The sequence below is a fragment of the Mus musculus genome, chromosome 8 (genome assembly GCF_000001635.26).
Source record: "Mus musculus strain C57BL/6J chromosome 8, GRCm38.p6 C57BL/6J".
In the NCBI taxonomy this organism is placed as follows: domain Eukaryota; kingdom Metazoa; phylum Chordata; class Mammalia; order Rodentia; family Muridae; genus Mus; species Mus musculus.
In genome coordinates this window covers 105,968,994-105,983,135 of record NC_000074.6, presented here as the reverse complement: position 1 = coordinate 105,983,135, position 14,142 = coordinate 105,968,994, and the positions used below count along the sequence as shown (strand labels likewise).

At 47.0% G+C, this 14,142-nt stretch overlaps 1 protein-coding gene across 1 annotated transcript; it reads left to right on the top strand.

Annotated features, from left to right (window-relative positions):
* Positions 1-3,716: 3,716 nt before the first annotated feature.
* Dpep3 (dipeptidase 3) lies at positions 3,717-9,616 on the top strand. Its single transcript, NM_027960.2, has 10 exons — positions 3,717-4,122; positions 4,298-4,424; positions 4,865-4,994; positions 5,095-5,236; positions 5,507-5,576; positions 5,699-5,875; positions 6,932-7,016; positions 7,879-7,954; positions 8,306-8,441; positions 9,285-9,616. Exons 1-10 carry the CDS (start codon positions 3,845-3,847, stop codon positions 9,543-9,545), a joined length of 1,482 nt encoding a protein of 493 aa, NP_082236.1. The 5' UTR covers positions 3,717-3,844; the 3' UTR covers positions 9,546-9,616.
* Positions 9,617-14,142: the final 4,526 nt, after the last annotated feature.

The window sequence follows — 14,142 nt, the reverse complement described above, 5'->3', positions numbered from 1 at the left end:
TCTAATATAGAACACAGCTGCAAGTGGCCTTGAACTCTGTGTGTGTGTGTGTGTGTGTGTGTGTGTGTGTGTGTGTGTGTGTGTGTGAATGTAATGTATTTATTTGTATTGTATAGGGTTGGATTTCTGTACATGTGCCTGTATAGGTGAGCACAGAGGCAAATGGCAGAAGACAGTAACCAGTGTCCTACCCTTTTCTTCTCTACCTTATTCCTCTAAGGCGTGGTTTCAACTTGGACCTACAGCTTGTCTTTTTAAGCTAGGCTGGCAGCCTCAAAGCCCCAGCAATCCTTCTGTTCTACCTCAGTATCACTGGGGTTACAGATGTTTTTGAGGCCATACCTAGCTTGTCACCTGGCTCTCCTGAGCTGGGCAACATGCTTGCTTATGCCTGAAGATGTCACTTTACCCCAACCCCCTTCGAAAAAAACTTTTTTTTTTTTCAATTTTTCAAAACAGGGTTTCGCCGGGCGTGGTGGCGCACGCCTTTAATCCCAGCACTCGGGAGGCAGACGCAGGTGGATTTCTGAGTTCGAGGCCAGCCTGGTCTACAAAGTGAGTTCCATGGTAGCCAGGGCTAAATAGAGAAACCTTGTCTCGAAAAAAAACCAACCAACCAACCAACCAAACAAACAAACAAAAAAAACCCAAAAACAACAACAACAACAAACAGGGTTTCTCTCTGTAGCCCTGGCTGTCCTGCAGCTCACCCTGTAGACTGGGCTGACCTCAAACTCAGAGATCTTTCTGCCTTTGCCTCCTGAGTGCTGGGATTAAAAGTGAGTAACATCATGCTCACTGTAAAAGATTATTTAAAAAAAAGATTTATTTATTATTATACATAAGTACACTGTATCTGTCTTCAGATGCTCCAGAAGAGGGCATCATTATGGGTGGCTGTGAGCCACCATGTGGTTGTGGAATTTGAACTCAGGACCTTCAGAAGAGCAGTTAGTGCTCTTATCTGCTGAGCCATCTCGCCAGCCCCCAAAAGATTAATTTTTAATTATTTATATTTGTACATGCTTGTATGTGCCTGTGTCTGTATTGGTGTGTACCCAAGGTGGCTACGGCTATCAGTAGCATTGACTCCCTAGGAGCTGGATTTGTGGGCAGTTGTCAGCTGCTGATATGGATGCTAGGAAATGAACTTGGGTCCCCTGGAAGAACATTCAGTTTACTCAACATTGAGCACTGTCTCCAGCCCCCTCAGCCCTGTTGAGACAAATAAATAAAGTCAAACAAGATTCCTAATTAATTGTCTGTTCAATCTTGGTAGGCCCCTATCCCTAGTTATAGACAAATGTTTAAAGGCAGAGTCTTGCCATGTATCCCTGGATAGCTTGGAGTTCAGCTCATAGACTAGGTTGGTAGGCTGGCTTCAAACTTGCTGGCCATCTTGCTTCTGAATCCAGAGGTCTGACATTACAGATGCACTCCATCATGTCCCTCTGTCTTATCTCTTAGTTTCTGCAAGACTTGAGGCTCACTGGCTGACATACAATGGGTCTCAATAAACTCTTAATCAAAAAGTAATAGACTGGCTAATGGAGAAGCCACACTGTGCATCCTATCAGAACAAAGGTTTTCCTTTTGCCTCAGACTCCATTTTGGCTTTGTTCTGGCCTGTCATTCAATAAGTTCTAATAGTGTTACCTTTATTTTTAAATTTTGATTTCCTTTTTTTAAAAAAAGATTTATTCATTGTTATAAATAAGTACACTGTAGCTGTTTACTGATGCACCAGAAGAGGGCATCAGATCTCACTACAGGTGGTTGTGAGCTACCATGTGGTTGTTGGAATTTGAACTCAGGACCTTTGGAAGAGTCTGTCTGTTGTGAGTGATTCTTTGGCAAGGAGTCTAAGCAATGCGATTTCAAGAGTTCAGGTCAGCCAGTACTACACAGAGAAAACCTGTCTTGAAAACACAAGGTCTCTCTATGCAGCCCTGGGTAGCCTGGAACTTGCTTTGTAGACCCCAACTGACCTCAAGCTCACAGAGATCCACCTGCTTTTGCCTCCTGAGTGATGGGATTAAAGGTGTGTGCCACCACTACCCAGACCCGGATCTCACTTTAAAAAAAGAGCCAGATGCAATGGCATGTATCTGTAATCCCAGCACCCTTGCAGGAAGATGGCAGAGACAAGAGTCTCTGGGAAGCATTTGAGCCAGCTAGATCAGCATAGCAATGGAAACAAAAAGATCCTTGGCAAGGTGGAAGCTGAGGACAGACTTCTAAAAATTGTCCTCTGACCTCAATCTGAATGCCACAGCATGTAGGCACCTCCTCACCCTGTTCTTTCACATGCATAGTACTACTAATAAAATGAAATTTAAAAAAAGAAAATGAAAAAGTTAAGTAAAATATAGGGTGTAATTTAGTGGTAGAGTAAGAAAGACTCGTCTACAAAGTGAGTTCCTGGACAGCCAGGGCTACACAGTAAAATCTATCTTGAAAAGCAAAATAAATGAATTTTTAAAATATCTGGACATAGGACTCAGTTTGACTGGCACGGCAAATGCTTGTACCCACTGAGTCATCTTGATGCCCTTCATTTTGTGAGTACAGTAGAAATAAGAGGGTACTGGATTCCACTCTAAGTGGTTGTAAGCCACCATGTGGTTGCTGGGAATTGAAGTCAGGGTCTCTAGAAGAAAAGACGGTGTTCTTAACCCCTGAGCCATATCTTCAACCCCCCAAAATGTATTAAGAACCGGTCTTAGTGTATATTGAAAGAAGTGTTCAGGGACGGGGAGGGGTACTTAGGAAAAGGTAATTAATAAAAAAAGGTGTAGGTTTCTCAGCAGAGAATCCTGCTCTTGGTTGGTTGGTTGGAGACAAGCTTTTCCTCCATATAGTTCACACTGGCCTGGAACTCTGTGTAGCCCACGTTGGCCTTGAGTGCTTTGAAATCCTCCTGCCTCAACCTTCCAAGTACTGGAATTATGCATGTGAGTTACTATGCATGGCTTGGTGGGGTTTTGTTGTTTTTGTTGTTTTCTTTTGATGTAGGGTATTGCTATGTAGCCCAAGTTGGCTACAAACTCACAGCCCTGCCTTTGCCTTCTGACTGCTAGGATTATACACCTGGCTGGGTAGTCTTTCTTCTGTTAGTAGCAGTGCATCTCTAGATAACAGCAGTACTGCTGATAGCTTAAACTCAGCCCAGGCAATATAACAAGACCTCACCACAAAAACAAGACTAAGCCGGGCGGTGGTGGCACACGCCTTTAATCCCAGCACTTGGGTGGCAAAAGCAGGCGGATTTCTGAGTTCAAGGCCAGCCAGCCTGGTCTACAAAGTGAGTTCCAGGACAGCCAGGGCTATACAGAGGAACCCTGTCTCAGAAACCAAAAAACCGAAAAAAAAAAAAAAAAAAACAAGACGAAACCTAACAAAACCCACACAGATTTAATTCACTCCTCTACACAGAACTTAGCACATCACAGAATATTTGACCCCACTGAAGGCACCAGCACTTTCAGGCACTAACACACATAGGTCTGGCCAGGGGGTGAGATTAGTTAGATTTCTGGCCACTAGCAGGCCCCTTCAACTCAGCCACAAACAATGAGGTAGTTGACGAGCGCTGCAAGCAGAGACCCGCCAGGCCCAAGGGGGCGCCCTTCTACTTGGGGGAGCGGAAGGGAGGTGGTGCCCTCTAGCGACTGCGCTTGTAGGAGTGGAAAATTCCAGAGCGTCCGTTGCGCAGCAGGGTGACTGGAAGCCCTTCCAAGCGAGGCCACGTCCTAGGGACCCTGAATCGAAGGTCCGAACCCATTGTCGCCCTCTGCCCTATCCCTGCCCTTCTCAAGCGCTCTTGTGACCAAGACTGAGCACCATGCAGCCCGCGGGTCTTGAGGGTCCACGCGCGCTCGGCCTGCGGCCTCTGGGGCACCGGCTGTCCCTGCTGGGGGTGTTACTTCTAGTTCCGTCTCTGTGGGTAACCTGCACCCTGACTACTCCGAGCCCCTCCAGTGCTCCGACAACACCGGAAGCCTCCAATGCCACGACCGCTCCAGGCATTCCTAATGACACGGCCACGTCAGGTGTGACCAGTGACCCTCGCCTTCGAGAGCAAGCACTGGCTCTGATGCGAGACTTCCCACTTGTGGATGGGTGCGTATGTGCGGGTGTGAGGCATTGGGGGTTAAGTTATACTATCGAGAAACATCCCTCCCCTTATACCTTTCCTTTGCCATACACGGGGACCCCCTTCTCCCTTTGACCCCATTGCCTATGGAACTGCCCTGCTCTGGAGGCCATGTTCTCACGCTGACCACACCATCTCCAGCCACAACGACCTGCCTCTGCTCTTGAGAGAACTTTTCCAGAACCAGCTGCAGGATGTGAATCTGCGCAATTTCACCCGTGGCCAGACCAACCTGGATAGGCTCAGGGACGGCCTTGTGGGTGCCCAGGTAACGCAGTACCAGAATGATGGAAATGTTGGGGACACGGAAACCTGAGAAGGCCAGGCTCTCAATAACTAGGTATTTGGAGCATGCCGCACACCGTCATGCAAGAGCATATAAAGAGTTTGAAGGCCAACACAGAAGAGCTACTTAGATGCTCAGGGTTAGTGGAAATACATATAAAATAATCAGGAATGTTCTTGTGCGTGTGGGGGTTGCTGGATCCACAGAGGATATGGTAACATCACCTGTGACATCCACATAGGATCATGGACAAACAGCAGCTATGTGTCACTCAGCCCCAGCATGTCCACTGGCTGCCAGGCTTAAATATCATGAGGGTACTATGGAGAGCCATTGATTTAAATGGGCTGAGGCAGGAAGGGCAGGCCTAAGGCTTTGAAGACCATACTGGTCTCACTGTGAACCCCTGGACCTACTCCTAGTTCTGGTCAGCCTACATCCCGTGCCAAACCCAGGACCGGGATGCCGTACGCCTAGCCCTGGAGCAGATTGATCTCATTCGTCGCATGTGCTCTGCTTACCCTGAGCTGGAGCTGGTGACCTCAGCTGATGGTGAGCCAGAAAAGAGCTTGGGACTGACTCCAGTGGTTCTTTTCTTGGGATACGATCATTTGACTCACCCCTCCCCCAACCCCCACCGCCCCTTTTCTAGGTCTGAATAACACTCAGAAGCTGGCCTGCCTCATTGGTGTAGAGGGTGGTCACTCACTGGACACCAGCCTCGCTGTGTTGCGCAGTTTCTATGAGCTAGGAGTGCGCTACCTGACTCTTACCTTCACCTGCAGCACACCGTGGTGAGCACAGCACTTGGCCTGAGCAGGGCGGCCTGTAGGATATGTGAGGAGGGAATGGTATGAGGCCCTTCACAGCATGGGCCTGACAAAAGCTAAGTTAAAGTAACTCACTGGGGGAGCCTGGGTGCCTCGCAGGTCCTTCACACTTGCAGAAAATAGTCGGGCCTGGTCCTCATCTGTTCTAGATGTAGGATGGAAAAACAGAGGCCCCAGTCACTGATAGCTAAACTCTAGCCAGCCAGGATTTGCTTTCTCTTGTCTGTTTTGCAGGGCAGAAAGCGCCACAAAATTCAGACACCATTTCTACACCAACATTAGTGGGTTGACAAGCTTTGGTGAGGTGAGGACGCGTGGATGTACCATATCCTCTGCCCTGTGTGTTTCCTAGAGATACTTGACCACACCTTTGCTCCCCGGCACACTGTGCTCCCTCCTAAACCCAATTGTCTGTCCCGCCCCCAGAAAGTAGTGGAAGAAATGAACCGTCTGGGCATGATGATAGACTTGTCCCACGCCTCGGACACCTTAGTGAAGCAGACCCTGGAGGTGTCTCAGGCTCCTGTGATCTTCTCACACTCGGCGGCTAGATCGGTGTGTGACAATTTGCTGAATATTCCTGATGACATATTGCAACTTCTGGTGAGTGGAGTAGCCCCCTGGGGCCCTCAAACCCAGGACTAAATACACTTTATTTAGAGCAACATTTCTCAAGACCCCTTTGGAAAATCTCTGTCTTCAGAAATATTTACATTGTGATTTATAACAGTAGCAAAATGATGCTATTGCACAAAGTAGTACTAAAAATAATTTTATGGTCAGGTGGCCAGCACAATATGAGGAACTGTACTAAAGGGTTGAAAAGCCTTAGGAAGTTTGAGAACAACTGATCTAAAGTGTCTATCCCCCTTCCCACCCAGACAGGGTTTCTCTATGTAAGCCCTGGGTGTCCTGAAACTCGATGGACCAGGATGGCCTTGAACTCAAAGAGGTCTGCCTGCTTCTGCCTCTCAAGTACTAGGCTTAGGACTTTGACTTTTTTTTTTTAAGATTTATTTATTTATTATATGTAAGTACACTGTAGCTGTCTTCAGACACTCCAGAAGAGGGCATCAGATCTCATCACGGGTGGTTGTGAGCCACCATGTGGTTGCTGGGATTTGAACTTCGGACCTTTGGAAGAGCAGTCGGGTGCTCTTACCCACTGAGCCATCTCGCCAGGCCTAGGCTTAGGACTTATCTGTGTCTTAAAGCGAGACATAGTGGCACATGCCTGTAACCCAAACACTTGAGAGGTGAAGGCAGGTAGATCATGCTCCTGCTTCCGGAGGTGACAGGTTGAAGCTAGTCTGGGCTACATGGCAAGGTCCTGTCTCAGAATTCCAAAAGGGACACAAAGAAGGAGACTCCTGTTTTTTTGTTTGAGATAGGGCATCTTGCATATCTCGGCCTTACCTGGATTTAATTCTTCTGTCTCAGCCTCCCAAGGCCTGGATGTACAGGCATGTTGCCACCATGTCTGAGGAGAGTCTCAACCCTAAGTATCAGGCTGGTTAACCCTCCTCCATCCCTGAAACCCAGGCCCAAATCAACCCAGGAGAAAAGGTTCTTCCAGCACCTGCTTCCCACAGCAAGAGAAGCAAGCACAATGGCAGTCCAGAGGGTCTGGACTGACTGCCCCTTTGTCTGTCCCTGTAGAAGAAGAACGGTGGCATCGTGATGGTGACACTATCCATGGGGGTGCTACAGTGCAGTCTGTTTGCTAACGTGTCCACTGTAGCAGGTATGTCCTGTCTCAACTTTTCTTAATTTAAAAAGTTGTTTCAAAACAAACAAACAAACCAACAAGGCCGGGTATGGTGGCGCACACCTTTAATCCCAGCACTTGGAAGGCAGAGGCAGGCAGATTTCTGAGTTCAAGGCCAGCCTGGTCTACAAAGTGAGTTCCAGGACAGCCAGGGCTACACAGAGAAATCCTGTCTCAAAACAAAACAAAAAAAGTTGTTGTTTGTGGTTATTTTCCCTGCATGTATGTCTGTGTATCGTGTACATCCCTAGTGCCCCATGGAGGTCCCCAGGACAGAAGATGTCGCCTCCCTTGGAATTTTAGAGTTACAGACAGTTGTAAGCCACTATGTGGGTGCTGGGAATTGAACTTGGGGCCTCTGGAAGAACAGCCAATGCTCTTAACTACTGAGCCATCTCTCCAGCCCCGCCATAACCACACCTCAGCTCTTTTTGCAGTTCCAACTGAACTGTAGCCACCAGGGCTCTCAGACAGCTCTAATAGTCTAGCACATGTTGGGCAATGGCAGACCCTCCAGGGACGATAAACTCCGCTCCGTACTGCCCCCGGAGGCGATGATGGGTTTGATCCCGCTAAGTCCCATTTCTGCTCTCAATCCTTGAGCCACCCTTAATCCCCACACCTCAAGACAGGACAGGCAAGCCCCCACAAGGTCCTCAAAGGACCTAGATGGGAGGAAAGGTCTAAGAGAGCCTTGTCCTGGTTGTTGTCACAGCAACCAGTTGAACAGGCAGCTGACACAGCCAGGAGGGCAGGGTAACTGGTCAGAACCAAACTTCCTCAGGTTAGAAATGCTCCAGATTGCTAATTCTTCTACCAACCAACCTCTACTTCCCAGATCATTTTGACCACATCAGGACAGTCATTGGATCTGAGTTCATTGGGATCGGTGGAAGCTATGACGGGTCTGGAAGGTACTTCCCCTGGGCTTTATCGTGGGCTGGGGCTGCAGCAGCAAACCTGTTAGCCTCAATTTCCCCATCCAAAAGTCTGACCATCCTTCAGGCCTCAACCACAAGTTCTGGTCTCCCAGCCCCCATCTCCTCTCCCCATTCCCAGGTTAAAGGAATTCCAGTCACGTACCACTCCCTAGCCCAGAAGAGCTGTGTGGGTACAGCAACAGGTTGAATCCATCCTTCCTAACTCAGCGTTCACTTATCTAAAGAACTTGGCCCTTAGTTTTAGTCATATATGCCTGAGCTGGTGGGAGTGCAGGCCCTAGACCAGGTCTCAGGGCAAAGGTCTCAGGGTGGCTATCTGCACAGGTTCCCTCAGGGACTGGAGGATGTATCTACATACCCAGTGCTGATAGAGGAGTTGCTGAGTCGCGGTTGGGATGAACGAGAGCTTCAAGGTGTCCTTCGAGGAAACCTGCTTCGGGTCTTCAGACAAGTGGAACAGGTACACAGGTTATGGAGAAAGGATAGTGTGTTAGTCAGGCCTCTCTAAAAGAAGAGACTGGATAGAGACTGTATGGAGTGCTAACAGCCAGTGCTCCGGGGAGTCCAGCAATGGCTGTCTCCCGATGGAAAGGCCACAATGGACTAGCTGCTCAGTGCACAAGACTGGATGCCTTAGCAGTTCCAAACCAGTGCTGGAGGCCTAGGGGCTTCCTGGAGAGCTGTTGGTCTTCAGTATCCATCAGAATCCCAAAGAAATTGGTTCTAATACTACTTCTTCGTATCTTAGTATCGGAGACAGGATAAATGAGCCTTCCATCGAGAAAGAGGGCAAGCAGGCAAAAAACAAACGCTTTCCTCTTGCATGTCCTTTTATTTGGGTGGCTACCAGAAGGCGTGGCCAAGTTTTTGGTGGATCCTGCTACCTCAAAAGATCCTGTCCAAAAATAAAAAATAGTTGGTCATCCTGGCGCACACCTTTAATCCCAACACTTAGGAGGTGGAAGGGGTGGGGCTCTATGAGTTTGAGGCTTGCCTGGGCCATGGTGACACCTTAATCCATGCCGCTAGGCACTCAGGAGGCAGAGACAGGTGGATCTCTGAGTTCCAGGAAGAGAGTGAGTTCCAGGACAGCCAGGACTATACAAAGAAACTCTGTCTCAAAAAAAAAAAAAGGAGAGAGAGAAAGAGAGACAGAGAGAGAGAGAATAAGACAGAAAAAGAAAATGGCTCACAGGCACGGCCAGCTGTTTGGGTTGATTGCAGGTGGAGTCAAGCAAACCGTTGCCTATCACAGATGGGTGGCTCAACACTAGGTTGTCTTACTGTTGACTCCCTCCCCCAGGTGAGAGAGAAAAGCCTTGGGCAGAGCCCTGTGGAGGTCAAGTTTCCAGAGAGGCAGCAGAGCAACACCTGCCACTCCCACCTGCTGCCTCAGCCTCAGGAGGACCAACACCAGGATACACACCTGAAGGTGACAAAGCTGCCAAACATCCTCCAGAGAGCCTCAAAAGCCCCTCCCCACCCCTTGCCAGGCCTCATGGCTACGCTCACCTCCCTAGCCCTCATCCTTTGGCTATGTTGCTCTGGCCACAGGGCAGTTTAGCAAAACCCACAAAGTTCCCCTCCTCATTGCTGAGACCCCAGCTTATGTTGAGAATAAATACCTGAAACATCACGCCAAGTGTCTGAGCCCTCGTCCTCCTTTATTGTTGGGATTTGGGTTGGAAGGATTCTCGGCGAGGAAACCTGACTGAAGCTGGAGCCCATAGACCAGCATAACAGAGTTCACCATGACAGGGAATGTGTTCCTACTGATCGGCTGTATTTTTTGTTTGTTTGGTTTACGAGGTTTTTTTTTTATCTTGTTTTGGAGACCCGAGTCTATGTTGTCCAGGTTGGCCGGGAACTCCTGGATTCAAGCGATTCCCCTGCTTCTGCCATCCGAGGACTAGAATTTCAAGCATGTGCCACCTTTCTGATTTTCCTTGCTCCTTCTAAGAACCAGTTTGGCAGCACTCGGGAAACAGAGGCTGGGGGATCTCCATGACTGGGAGGTTTAAGAGTTCTAGGCCAGCCAGGCCTGCACAGCAAGAGTCTCTGAAATAAATAAATGGATAAATATCAGTCCTGGTCCAGGTGTGCTGACTCAAGCCTCATATCTTACAGGCAAGATCCACAAATTCAAGGCCAGGCCTGTCATTATTATAATGAGTTCCAGGTCAGCTAGGGGTAAACACAGTAAGACTCTTTCTCAAACAAACAAACAAACAAACAAACAAGAAACTTGTACAGGGTGTTACAGGAGAATAGTTATGACCTGAATATATGGACATAAAAAGCAGAAAACTAAATTAGTAACTTCTATGCATTATTATCAAGTACTACTACCAAAAGAGTGAGAAAACAGGTCCCAACCAGGAAGACTTTTTTTTTATTATCATTTTTAGTAGGCTCGATGGGGTTTTTTTGTCTTAAGGTTTATTTACTTTTTTATGTATATGAGTACAATACCAGAAGACACACCACAGGAGGGCATCAGATCCCATTACAGATGGTTGTGAGCCACCATGTGGTTGCTGGGAATTGAACTCAGGACCTCCGGAAGAGCAGTCAGTGCTCTTAACCACTGAGCCATCTCTCCAGCCCCCAGGAAAGCATTTTAAATACATGGAGTTGACAGAGAGTTTATATCTGGAGTCAGACAATCTGTTATCAAAATTAGCAATGCATTAAGATAGGAGCAGAGCAGCTGGGCAGTGGTGGTGCACACCTTTAATCCCAGCACTTGGGAGGCAGAGGCAGGCGGATTTTTGAGTTGGAGGCCAGCCTGGTCTACAAAGTGAGTTCCAGGACAGCCAGGGCTACACAGAGAAACCCTTTCTCGGGGGAGAAAAAAAAAAAAAAAACCAGCAAAAAACAAGCCAGGTGTGGTAATCCACACCACAAGCTGGTCTCTCTCAGATCCAGCTATATAATGAGTTTCGGGCCAGACAGGGCTACATAGACCCTATCTCAAAAAAAAAAAAAAAAAAAAAAAAAAAAATCAAGACAGAGCTGGTAAGGTGACTCATCCCCACCCCCAGGTAAAAAACCTTACTAAACAAGTCTGGAGACCTGAGCATGAACCCCAGGGCTCTGGTAAAGACAGAGGGCAGAACTGACTCCACAAAGTTGTCTTTGAACTTCACACTTGCAGTGCGTGCCCTTCGTGCACACCTGTACATGCACATACCATACATACACGGCTACAGACTTTTAAAAGACGTTTGAATAGAAACTTCACAAGGAAAGAAAGAAAAATGTCTAGGAACCATATAAAAGGGTGTTAGTCATTAGGGAACTACAAGATGGAACTTCTAAATTACTGGGGTTGTAGAACATAATAGGTTTAGTTAGCCTGACTGGAAAGAAAAACAAACCAAACTCAGTCGTTTAGTTACTATTCTACTGCTGTGAAGAGACACTGCGACCAAGGCAACTTTTACAAGAGAAAGCGTTTAACTGGGTCCTTGCTTACTGTTTTAGAGTGTTAGTTAGTCCATGGATGGTGGGAAGCAGACAGGCACGGTGCTGGAACGATAGTTGAGGGCTTTACATCCTGATCTGCAGGCAGCAGGCAGAGAGAGTGAGACTGCGCCTGATAGGAGCTTTTACATCCCAAAGCCCACCTCCAGTGGCACACCTCATTCTTTGAAAAATAGTTCTACTCCCTGGTGACTTAGCATTCAAATAGATGAGCCTATGGCGGCCATTCTCCATCACACCAGACCTTGGAGCTTCCTTCTTTGGCAGAGAACCTTTCCTTTCTTAATAAACTTCTATTCCTAAACTAACAAGCCCTCATAATGAAGATGCCTAGGATCCAATACGTTAAAAACCTTTTATATCAGACTGGGTGGTGGCATTTAGGCAGCACTCTGCCTCCCCAGCACTCTGGAGGCAGAGGCAGGCAGATCTCTGTGAGTTCAAGGTCAGCCTGATCCACACAGAAGGAGTTCCAATGTACACAGAAACACCTTGTCTCAAACAAATGAAGCAAAAAACAGAACCAGGGCTGGTGAGATGGCTCAGTGGGTAAGAGCACCCGACTGCTCTTCTGAAGGTCCAGAGTTCAAATCCCAGCAACCACATGGTGGCTCGCAACCATCCTTAACAAAATCTGACTCCCTCTTCTGGTGTGTCTGAAGACAGCTACAGTGTACTTACATATAATAATAAATAAATCTTAAAAAAAAAAAAAAAAAAAAACAGAACCAAACCCCTTTTATGTCTATGCTTTTGTTAACATAAATTAACCCACTTATTGCAGGCCAGGGATGTCTCAAACAGTCGGATGCTGCTGGTCTTTTGATTCCTTCTGTTTGCGGTCCACTGACTTGTATGTGACAGAGGAAGTGGTCCTGTAGGCCCCGCCAGCCACTGTGCCATTTGCCATGGTTGGTCTTGCCACAGAAGGAGCAAGTGTGCTTGGCCTGCTGGCCCGTTTCATCTTTTGTCACTGTGTGGAGAAGGAGGGGTTGCAGTGGGTCCCCTACCCCCTGAAGATCCCAGACTTCTTGGTGTGCTTACATACATTTTCAGGTTTTCCCTATGGCTTTAGCAAATTCTTTATTGAGATGAACTCTATATACAACAAAACTATGTAAAAGGCCAATTCAAAGCTGGGGAGATGGCTCAGTGAGTAAAATGTCTAGCTGAATCAGAGAGCTTCAGATTCAAGGAGAGACCTAGTCTCAAAAACAAAACAAAACAAACAAAAAAAAACATGGATCAGGGTCTGGTGAAGGGGCCACAGGTGACATGTCAGGCCACGAAGGTGGTAAAAGGGACCCCTGAAACAGCCCAAGAAGCAGGCTACTCAGAGATGGATGAGGAAGACAAAGCTTTCGAGCAAAAATGATAGGGCAACAGAAGCAACTCAAGAACTAGCAGCCAAGGCCACCAAGAAGGGCCCTGGCCACCCATGCAATTAAAAAATCCAGAAAGGGGGACCGGAGAGATGGCTCAGCCGTTCCGAGCAATGAGTGCTCTTTCAGAGGTCCTGAGTTCAATTCCCAGCAACCACATGGTGGCTCACAACCATCTGTAATGGGATCTGATGCCCTTTTATGGTGTGTCTGAAGAGAACAACTGTGTACTCATATATATATATATATATATATATATATATATATATATATATAATAAATAAATCTTTAAAAAAGAAGGAAAAAAGAAAAAGAGAAAGAAATAAATTTAGTGAAAAGTACCTGAGGTGACAGTGACCCTCTTCTATTCCTATTTAAACATCTGGACTCCCTGCCACACCATCTTTTGCCACCTACAGCTACACCTATAAGGATTTAATCACAGCACAAAGAAAAAAATCATTGAGACAGGTTGACCAGTAAGCCCCACGGTTCTCTCTCTATGACTCCTTATCTCTGATATTACAAGTGTCCAGGCTTTTTTTTTTTTTATGTGCATGTCTGTCTTTACATACTGAGGTTATGTGCACCACATGTGTACCCGAGTCCACAGAGGCCAAAAGAGGGTATCCATCCCCTGGAACTGGAGTTACAGACAGACAGTTGTGAGCCACCATGTGGTTCTGGGAACACAAGCCAGGTCCTTTGCAAGAATAAGTACTCTTGGGCTAGAGAGATGGCTCAGTGGATAAGAGTACTGACTACTGTTTCAGAGGTCCTGAGTTCAATTCCCAGCAACCACAACCATCTGTAATGCCCTCTTCTGGTGTGTTTGAAGACAATGACAGTGTACTCACATATATGAAATAAATAAATCCTTTTAAAAAAAGTACTCTTAACCACAGAGCCATTTCTCAAGCCTCCAAGCTTTTTTAAATTTTTTTTTTAATATAGGATTCTTGGGGTTAAACTCAGATTCTCACGTTTGCAAGATGTATTTGTTGATTTATTCTGTGCTGTGATTAAATCTGGGACAGAAACAGTTCCAGGAAAGAGGAGTTTACTTTGGGTCACAGTTCCAGGGTCCAGTCCATCATGGTGAGAAAGTCCCTGAAGTCGGAGCTTGAGGCATCTGGGCACAATGCTTCTGCAGGCCGGAAACAGAGAGGATGAATGCTGGTTTCCTTTCTTTCTTTTTTAAACAAAAAACAAAAAACAAAAAAACAGGATTTCTCTGTATAGTCTTGGCTGTCCTGGAACTCACTTTGTAGACCAGGCTGGCCTCGAACTCAG